Source organism: Geospiza fortis, unplaced genomic scaffold (assembly GCF_000277835.1).
Source record: "Geospiza fortis unplaced genomic scaffold, GeoFor_1.0 scaffold53, whole genome shotgun sequence".
Lineage (NCBI taxonomy): Eukaryota > Metazoa > Chordata > Aves > Passeriformes > Thraupidae > Geospiza > Geospiza fortis.
In genome coordinates, this window is record NW_005054305.1 from 11703442 (window position 1) to 11714619 (window position 11178).

Sequence of the window (11178 nt, forward strand, 5' to 3'; positions counted from 1 at the left end):
AAATAAACTTATAAATGAATGGGTATTAATGCATACTGACATTTTTATACAATCATATGTTTACCTTATTTACTGGGTGGTAGCCATACATGTCTTGTAAAGACATCATGAAAGCATTCAGAAGTCTACTAGAAATGGGCTGGCAATCCTATTACCAGAATTGCTGGTGACATTTTCACTCTTTTCAGCTATGATTTTGTCAAATAGCACAGTCTGATATGAGACACACTATGGGTGTGTGTGACCTCTGTGTGTGTGTGCCAAATTCCAAACAGGACTGCTCAGCTCTCTAAACAATGAACAGGGAGGTGAGGAGAGAAAAAAATTAGAATAAAGGGGCAAGGAGCTGAATGTCATGGAGAAGGCCACTCTCTCCACCTGATAATCCACATCCACCCCAGAGCTTGGTAGGAACACCATTGTGTCTGAATTTCATTATTCTGCTATCAGGCAAAGGCTAGGAAGTGTTCTGGCAGTAGTTCTGCTCCTCTCTAATCTAATCTTCTACTTTGACTATTCTGGAATCTAAAATGGCCAAGGTGGGTGCCATGAATTCAGTTCCAAGTCTGGACTACTGAGGTAGATAGAACATGGCATATGTCCAGTCCTTGCTTTTCAGAAAAGAGACTTGCAAATAAATGCAGAAAAAACATGCACAGACTCTCATATGCTCACTAGTTTAAAAACCAGTAGTACTTCATGAAAAAGGCAGCAGAATCAGTGTCAAAAAGATAGGAAACAGGAAAAGCAGCTGCTCTGGGAGGTGTAAGGCACCTGCTGAGCTGGACAGAGGGGACCTGAGCAGAACCCTTGCGTACTTGTGCTGGCCTCCTCCTGCAGACAGAGACCTCTAGGAGGGGATATGAAAGAAAGTTTGATAATTGGATAACATTTGGATAGCCAAAGCGTATCCTGATGGGATATGAAGCATAATTGAGGATCTCATAGCTGCCACCCCAAAGTCATTGGAGCTCTGCTATGAACATGAAGGGCTTAACATTGTTCAAATACTTTGAAAAAAAAGATATTCCAAGGAGAATATGCAAAATTAATGAGAACCTGATTTCACAGTTATTTAATTGCGTTTGAAAATATGGACTATATAAACTTCCTGGTCCCAAGTATTAGTGAGAATTTCTTTATACCAAAGCACTGTTGGGATGAGCAGCACAGAAAATTCCATAAGGCAGTAAGGTTAAACAACATGCAGTAAATATAACTCAGGAGGATCCAGGGTAAACACCTGATTATAAATGTGAGGTACCACAGAGTGAGGCACAAAGCACAAAATATAACTGTGAGCAAATCATTAATATGGTAATAAAGAATTTTTGGAAAAAGTGTGTTACTTTTGGCATGTCTAAGCTTTTGATAATGAGGTCTTGGAATCTTAATAATACCATCTAAAAGTAGTTTTTATGGATGGTAATGTAACAACATGGACATAAAAGACCACTTTGACTCCAAATAACCTTAATTATGTATTATATATACTCTCTCATGCTTACAGGCTTGTCTAAAAAACTACAACTCTTCTGGTGCCATATAAATATTTAATAATGATAATGTAGAATATACTGATATTATATTACAAATGGTTATTTTACAGCCTTATTCCAAAATGGACTTGCTTTTGTTACATGCCAGCTCTTTTAGATTCATTGAGTGTGTTCATGGGAATAAGCAATCAGTACTCAGCTTCATTAAGTTTATATTTTTATACTTTCCACACTAGAGGAAAACATTACATTATGGGCAGAATTTAAATAATTGCTTAAAAGTTAAGAAAATGCTTCAGTGCTTTTCTGACTAACAACAAATTTGAATATTTGCACTAATGGATTAATGCACTGAACTGATCAAGAGTCTTCCAAATTTTTTCTAAAACAAAATTTCAAAAAATGCCATAATATACTCTTTTATTATTTAAAAAATCACATTTTTTATATTGTGCATATCAAAATAAAGCCACTTAAGAGTGTTATGTAAATAGTCCATGATGTACTGAATAATAATAGCCAAGTTATCTTCTCAAGTGAAAAGCTGTGTTAAAACTGGAATATTTTGAGCTTTTTAGACCTATCTTTTGCCAATAAGCAAGCTATTTCAAAAAGATTTGCTTGTGTTCAGATGGTACTCTTTCTGAAGGCAATGATTATTTCTGGAACCAAACTGTCCAAATACAGAAATGAAAGGTATACTGTAAATTACTTTAATTAAATACAGGAGTATTTATAATGGCATCTAAAAAATGGAAAGTTATAGCACAAAACCCCCAAAGTTGAATTAGGTGGCAGCCATATTTCAGACTTTTAAATTCAGAACAAACACTGACCAAATACAGAGATAATGCGGAAGCAAGCATGAAAAGTCCTTGCATGGCTAATCATATAGCAAACCCCCTGAAAAATTAATATAGTATACAGAGTAGCATTGTGTGCAGGGCCCCAAAAATATTTTGAAACTAACCAAGAAGTTCTTCTCATGTCCTACATGCCAGTCCTTCATACTGTGCTCTTTACCTCTAAAATTGATTTTATTTAACTAAGAAGAAAATTTATCTAAATTTGTTTCGATAGATCCAAAACAAGTAGTTCTAACTGGTAAGATTCTGAAGTTGCTCAATGGGTTTTTCACATTGACATAGTATAGTTATTTCACATTCTTCTGCATTGTAATAGACACTTAATGTAATAGATGTTTAAAAGTTTATTACAAATTCTGAAGAGTCTACTGCAAAATTATGGGCACTGAGAATGTTTGAATAAATCTATTTAGAAAACTGCTACTGGTTGTATATTTGGTGTGTTACAGTAAAGAATGTTCCACCATTGCCTTAGTGGTGACCTACGCTGTGCTCACAATGGCCTGCTGGACATAAAATGTAAATTCACATTTCTTATGAAAATCTGCAGTAACATCTGAGCTTGATTATTTCTGTCTTGTGATTGCAAGGTAAAAAGCAGTACTAAAAAAAACCCCACAAAACCAAACCCAGGCATTTTGAGCATGATATACATTTTTTGCCCTTATTGGTAGCACAGTGGCTGCCTGGCATGTTTGTTATATGGAGGTCTGTTTGCCACTACCTCCTTCCCCTGATGAACTTACATGTTACTCCCAAACTGAAGTGCTGTCTTGATGACCAGGAGGGAAAGGATGTCTTTATGTGGACAGATGACTGTGTTTATTGAGCATTTGCAACTTAAACACAAGTTTAAGGTGATAATAAACAAGGCTATTTGCACTAAATACTGCGGTGCTCAGCTGAAGATGGTTTGCAATATGTCACTATATAGATGTGTGTATGTATATACATCATGTGTTACCTTGGATACAAGGCTTGCTCTGTAGGCAGCTAACTGCTTCAGATACTCCTTCTTGGCAGCTTCAGTTTTCTTTTTGTATACCTAAAAACAAAGAGTGGCACATTGGTAAATTAATCTGGTTTTGTTTTCATATATCACTGGTGTGTCTCTATGTCTTTCTAAGTAAACAGCCTTTCCTCCACATGTTGCTTAAAGCGTGAAATAATAAACATCAAGTATTTTAAAGAAAATATTATTCCAACTGTGAAACACCATTTCACTAACCAGCAGTACTGAAAAAACAATATCCCTCATAGCACCTCAGATTTAATTGCTCAAAGTGAAGTGTGGGTTGTACTTTCAAATGGGACCTTTGGGGATGGGGGAAGGTGGGTGTGACCCTCTCCACTGGCTTCCACCTGTGAGACCAGTTAAAACCCTCTGGGGAAGACAAGAATTTGCAGAAAGACATTTGAGCTAAATGAAGGAGGAGATGACAGCACTACAGATTAGCCAAAAGAATTCCTCTCTTCCCTGGGTGAACTGTTGGGGGCAGTCAAAGAAGCCCATGGAGCTGCTAAGGATAATAAATGTTAGTCATTATTCCAGTCTTGATCCCATATCGGTCTAATTAACTTCTCAGAAGCACGGATCTATTTCTGTACATTTCTCTCAACTCACCAAATTATTTTAAATGTGGCATGTGCACAATCTCATAATAGATTAAAGACCTTGGAGAATCACTTCCATTTTGCCCAGATTTCAAGACCAAAGACTATCTGCAGGGTTAAGCAGGACCTCATAGCACTACAAGGACATGATGTTACAAAAGCATGCGTAGATATTTAGGGTTGAAAGCTCTCAGGAGGAGAACCAGGTTCTGACCCATGGAGCCTAGCTAATGACTTGCTGTTAGCCATGTCAGTGACAGATTTAGGGACAACTCAACATTTCTGTTTGCAAATATTGTCATGAGTTTCTCATTACTTCATGTTTTGGTTTTTTTCCTGAAGGGGTAGATTTAGGAGTCATGCATGCATCTGGGCTTCATGTAACTAAGCAGGACTGACTCCTCATCTTTCTTGTTGAAAGGAGAAGTTTAACATCTAAAGGTTTAAAAGTGAGGGAGAAAAATAAAGGGAAAGAAAATTTACTTTTTTATTGTTGTTATATTTAATGATTTTTAAGTCATTTGCCAAAGGTTTATCCACATATGGACGGACATTTGGGGTTCATAATATTGCACAAAATGAAACTGCAGCTTTGTGTATCTGTTGTCCATTTCTCCAGCCAAATGCACAACCTGGGCACCTGTGGAAAGCCTCCACGAGGAAAGTAAAGACTGTCCACCTTCGCCCTCCCATTCCCCACTGCCTGGTTAACTGGGCTATTGATTCAAAGCTAAAAGACAGATAAAGCTATTTAGGAGGACAATTTTGGGGTGTTCTTCTGAATTCCACAGCTAAAAGCACACATGAACATCTCCTCCCTAGAAAGATAAACTTTATGGAACTTTAAAGTGTTCTCTTTTGATCTTCCAATGCTTCAGTAAAACCTGCAGTCCTGTAAATGGAGAGGACCTGGCAGCACAGAGTGTACACACAGAGGACAATACAGTTGCAGACAACAAAGGGAGAGTGGTCATGTCAGGCTGGAAGGATTCAGTACAAAACCATTTTTATAAAGAATGTACTCGTGAAACAATTTTTTGTTTCACTAACGCTTTACTTTCAGACACAGAACAAATCTCAGATACAGGCTGGCAAAACTCAGAGGCTGCCTAAAAGGATTAAAGATTTTGCTTCCCAGGGAAGCAAAAGATCATAATGGAAACAGAGAAGTCTTAGGCTTCAAAAATTGTAACTATAAAGCCAGAGAGGGGAAAAGATTGGTTTTAGCTGTGCAACTGTATCTTTGCACCCTTGTAATTTCTCCAGATTAAGATAAATATGTAACATTTGTTGATCTCCTACTGTTCTGCAAATAAAAAAAAAGTAGCAATTTGCTTCTTAAATTGTTATCATTTGTGATTATTAGGGGAATTTCTATTTGTTTTGAAAACAAATAAGAAATTAGTCAGCAGTCTGTTCCTAGCTGCTGAAATTAATACAGCTTGACCTACAGAACAAAGACTAAGTTATACTGCTTTGTATATTGCAACGCCTCTGCATCACCCTGATAGCCAACTTAAAAAACAGAGCTGAACAACAAATTTTACACAGAACAATGTTCTTCAAAAGATCATGGATCTACTGCTTCCACATTGGGTTTTATTTTGCATTACACAAATATAAAAAATAGACACTCCTGCTGTGTTTCTACAGTCACAGCATAATTGAAAGTCCTCTGGACCTGACTTTTCCTGCAAATAGTCATATTGCACAAGGTTAACTCAATAATATGAAACTAACAACAATTTTGCAAATCTCCATCTAAAACACCACTACTTCATAGAAACATCATTAAGACAGTTGTTATTTAATTATGTCCTACCTATGCATCTACCATGTTCAGTGTACACACTGCCTTGCCCTCTTCTTTTGAATCTTTTGGTGAATGAATAATAATCACATGAACACCTTATCTTCCCTGGCACAATAAAATGTACTGATTTAACAGGAAGTCATTATAGTAAAAAACTCCTTACTGGGTGGGAAAAAGTTTTAGATTACCCCAGCCTGCTTTGACTTTTGCATTGGCAAGAATGGCTTCTGCAGGCTGGCTGGCCTGGAAGGTCATCAGTTCATCCCAGTTTGTCCCTGGAAAAGCATTGGTGTGTCCTCTGAGGACAATAGGTTGAGCTCTCACTATGTCCTTCCCAAGGTGCCCACTGCTTAGGTTAGCAGACAAGTAGGCTGATGATCCTCATGCTGGTTTTGGAAATTGATTGGTCATGGCCCAGACTGAAAACTAGGGTAAATTTTGCCTGTCTGGGGAGTAAACACTTGGTAACATAAATAGCAACAAAATCTGGTCTGGCCATCAATATTTTTCTCTGAAGGTGAATGAATGTGGCCCTGGCAGTGGTACCAATTCACTGGCTCTGTGCTGGACTGGACTTGCACTGGGGGCTTATGAAGGCAGGGCAAGTGGGGAGTGTCTTCAGCATGTGCAGCAGTACCTCAAACAGGTATGAACAAGTCAGCTGCTTCTCTCAAACTCTTTTAAATTTCTTTTTCTGCAGCTGTGTCTTTTTTAGCCCACAGGCTTAAATAGTTTTGTGCTGTTGTAAGTATAAGACTCGTATCTTTGCAGCACTTTTGGGGAGGAAAAGGACTTGTGTCATCATTCAAGAGTGCTCTAGAAAACAGCTGAAGGTCTTTTGAGCTTCATGCTTAAGACAGTGCCAAATTATCAAGCACATCATATCCAATAATACAATTAACATTTTTCCTGTATCATAAAGCAGGGTTCTGTTCTCTTGCTTATCTATACGGTATAGTGGGAGTATTTAATTTTATTTATAGCATCTTAGAAATCTCCTATAAGGTCATTTTCTTGTCCTCTGTCAAGCAAGCAACAATTATTAAATAAGTAACTTGACAGGAACATATAGTTATGGAATTAAGTAATTTCCATTTTCCTTTAATTCGATTAACATGATAATTGAACGTCAACTGATTGTCACTCAGGCAGCAAAGGCCCATTCTGATTCAGCAGCATATTTGTGTCCTTACACAGTATTTTATTTTCTATATTGTCCCAGTTGTGGAAAAAAAAAGAATGTTGGCAGAAAAAGATATAATTTTGTATATGCAGGGTGGGTCAGTTTAATTTATTCTTTTCCTCTTCAGCATGTTATAGAAACCCCAAAACACCAAGACTGCATACATTCATCTGTAAATGGAACTTGCTGGCATTAATTTCCTACTGTGCTTCACACATGCAAATGCAGACAGCATAATACACAGGTCCTCATCTAATTGCACTTCCAAGGTGGCTTCAAGTTCCCTTACACTGTACAGCAAATCATGTAAAAAGGAGCACAAACCCCTACTTTGTGCATATAAATATAGATATATTATATATAAATATAAATGTAAGTAGAAATAGAAATTAAATATATAACATATAATAATACAATATATATAATATATAACATATAATATAATATAATATAATATAATATATATCATATATATAACATATCATTTGAATTAGGCTACCAGGAAAAATTAATGCCCTGGGCTCTCACAGGTTGGTACCAGCCCCCAGGCCATTGCACCAGCAACCTTTAGCTCAGGTTTCCTGGGCTGACCATGTATGTGGGCCACCAGAGCTACTGCAGCAGGGACTGAACTCTTCTTTTTAACAGTGATACACATCCCTAAACTGAATGCACCCAAAATTCCACTTGGAGATAGAGGGGTGGCAAGTTCTGGGACAACCACTCCCAAATACTAGATTCACCAAAGTAAAGCCAGAGTAGAACTTAAGCACTTTTGCTTTATTCTGCCAGATTCTGATCATGTTTTATTTTATATATTTTAACTAACTGCTCTTTAGTTCTTGACTTTTTGGATCATAAATTATTTGAGGCAGGCTGTATGTCTCCTGTCCTTTTCTATGTGTTGTATAATATGAAGTTCATTACTGATACATATATATATATATATATATATATATATATATTTAGTTGAAATATACCTGTAATGTCTTAAGCCAGGATTTTGTTCTGGTTAGCCATTTTTTCACAATGAACTTCCTCCCAACTTCCTTGTGGAGGATTATCAGCACATCACAACACTAAGCAGCGGATTCAGGACCTTGTAGCTTGTACCCTTATTGCCTGAGGGGAACAGATCTCCCTTTCCCCAGTCATCACAAGAGCCCAAACAGGCACTGAAATGCCTGCAACCACATCATCAGTTTTGACTATCAGATGATAATGGACTAATCAGATGATAATTATTGCTTGGCACTACAGTCCCCTTTGATTCTAGAGATGATACTAGACTTGGAGACAGTGAACTAAACTGACTCATAATTTTAGGAGAAAAAGAAACTTTTAGAATTTGTGTTTTATGGAAGTTTGCAAAAGCTCTGTGTCTCCTAAATGACAAAGCAAATTACAAAGAACCATGCTACTTCCCTGGCTTTGCCTAAATAGATGGTATAAGGATGACAAAGAAAGGGAAATTTTCTATTTATTTTGTGGATATCTCCTTAGAGCTGAGACTTGCAAGCAAGTTATATTTGTCTTTTAAAAATGATGTAGAAGTGCCCACGTTTGTTCTGGTGGAAGTGTTCCAGAAACCCCACAAAACAGTATATGCAAAAACAGTAAATCAAAAAGCAACATGACTGATTCTGTATTCTTGGTCTCCGCACTGTTATATCCCATGGGAGTGTCATTTTCACGGACTACAGTTACAAGAATGTCATCTGATAAAATACGGTAGGCTCCAATCCAGAATTAAATTCCACATTCAGATTGTCATTCCTGGCCCTAAATATGTCGGCTCATAGAGAAAGCTTGTATTTTTTTCCAAGTGGGAGACATATCTCTAGTTTTAATCTCCTGATTTTGCAGCAAAGGCACCTAGAGCTGCACACACTCATCTAAAATATGGAGAAAGATATTCCCACAGCAGTCAGAAAAAAAAATCCTCAGAATTGCTTAATGGACGTTGAAATATATTACCATTTGATTTTCAATCTAAGTACATACAGTAACAAAGAGGCCCAGGGCTGGCTATATGGCTCAGAAGTCTCTTTGACTGTAGAGCATGGAAAAGACACTGATGATGTATTAGAAGCTTAGGGGAAAGAATTCTGTCTTTCTGGCATGTGGGGGAAAGATCACAGGCCAAATTCAGCTCTAGCACAAACAATGAGACTCCTGGAGAACACTGGAAATTGCAGCCATTTGTGCCAGGCCTAAATAATTTGACCTTATAATCTTGATGCTTCAGCTTACAGGAACAGGACTGCATACTTTATCAGAAGCACACTGGATGAAAGTTGAGTACAAAACAAGTGACATTAAACACATGATTTATCTGATGATTATTTCCACCTGCTGGTACTCTTTTTATTTATTTATTTTTTTTAAGTATGTGAGCCTGAATGGAGATATAATAATTGGGCCTAAATCCAGTTTTGTATGCAAAGGACAGAAAAGTCATGTTCCTGTGGAAGTCAAATGTATGGCTAAAAGCTGGGGAAGAAGAATAAGCTGAAAATTAAGTCTAATATTTATGCACATTGCTACAGCAGTATTTGAAACCCAGGGTCCTTTTGACCCATCTGCTTCCAAGTACAATAAGAAAGTGGAGTTAAAGTCAACATTTCATAACTCAGGGGCCTTGTGCAATATTTCTCTAGGAGCCAAGGTTGTTTTGTGCTGCAAATGGATGGTAGAAATCCACCCGGAGCAGGGGTGGATTTCTGGTGTTCCCTGTGACTTTACAGAGGGCCTGATACATCTCCCCTCTGACGTCAACGGAAGTTAAGGGGTTCAAGGACTGGCCACATAGAAACCAGGGTGGAAAAACTTGAAGATATAAATTAACTTATGTGTAAATAGACATGAGCTATATCTGCACATAGTATGTGCCTATTATTGGCCCATTTGTGTTTCAGCTCATTAATGATGCTTTCATTCCAGATGCTTTCAGAGGAAGGGACAAGGAGAATACACCAGGATGAGGATCAGTTGTTTTGAAATCTTAACACCCCAGTCTGGACCTTCAAAGGGCAGAGATGCAATTCCAATAGAGGAATCTGTAAAGAAAAACAGTGCATCTCCCAAACACTCCTAAGATGCAAGATTGGTGAAAGCACATAGGTGCAAGTAGCTGGGAGGAGAGATGTGAAGTTGCTGTTTGTTGTGCCTATTCCAGAATCCATTTTGCTTATAATTCACTTTGGCAGTGTGCACACACAGATGTGCCTTCTCTTCCTATTCTCATTTACAAAAATAAAACAAAGCTAAACCTTATGTGGTTGTTTATCTACTAAACTGGAGGTACATTCTCATCCTCTTACAATTGTGTTAGTTATTCCTTGGAGATTGCTTCATTAGCATGGAGCAAGGAAAGATTTTTAAAGGGAGAATAAGAGATAGATAAACAATTGTCTGGGTGAGTACATCAGCATGTATAAGGGAAGAAATTGAAAATTTGTTTTAAAAATGCTACTGACTACTTTGATCTCATGGTGTGCACATCTTCTGAAGCTGTTTCAGCACCCTGAGCTGTCTGACATCCTGACACTGGGCACCTTACATGCATGGCAATGCAATGGGGACACGATGGCTCTTCCAGCCATGGGGTGGATAACCTCATCTATCATGTCAAGGGATGGGATGACATTGGGAGGGAGGATACCCTGGGAGGGAGGATCTAGGTTGCATGCTCCCAAAGGACAGTCAGAGTCAAGACCTCTTGAAACACTGATCTTGGATCCACTTTGATCCGACTTGTGGTGTTTCACATCATGACAGAAGCTGTGGAGATTTGAGGTGTTGGCCAGTGTTACTTGTGAATCCCCTCCTGGTCTACCTGGTTCATCCCAGCAGTGGATAATGTGCTGCTATGTCTAAAACATCCCTGTGGTCAGAAGAGAAACTTATATAACACTCTTCGTTATTTTTAATGTCTAGATCAGTCTGGGTTCTTTTAGAGACAAAATAAAAACCCCTGAAAGCTTGGGGGTTATAGTGAAAATGGTAACAGCACCAAAAACATTGACACTAATGCACAGGGACTTAGTTTTACACAAGTATTGGTAACATACAATCCAAGTTCCATCAGATATTAAAGAATAAACTGCAGCTTTTATCTAGTGGGTCTTTGAGCACCAATGAGGAGTAAATGATTTGATTTTGTGAGCTCAGAGGATTTGTCAGCTGCCTCATATGTATAAT

General features: G+C 37.9%; 1 protein-coding gene across 3 annotated transcripts in view; it reads right to left on the minus strand.

Moving 5' to 3' along the window:
- Positions 1 to 11178, minus strand: part of TOX (thymocyte selection associated high mobility group box) — a 218705-nt gene that overhangs the window by 22578 nt on the left and 184949 nt on the right. For all 3 annotated transcript variants that reach the window (XM_005418332.2, XM_031066563.1, XM_031066562.1), the window contains one exon: positions 3330 to 3410. In XM_005418332.2, coding sequence (XP_005418389.1) covers positions 3330 to 3410 — 81 coding nt within the window. The remainder of the gene's footprint in view (positions 1 to 3329; positions 3411 to 11178) is intronic.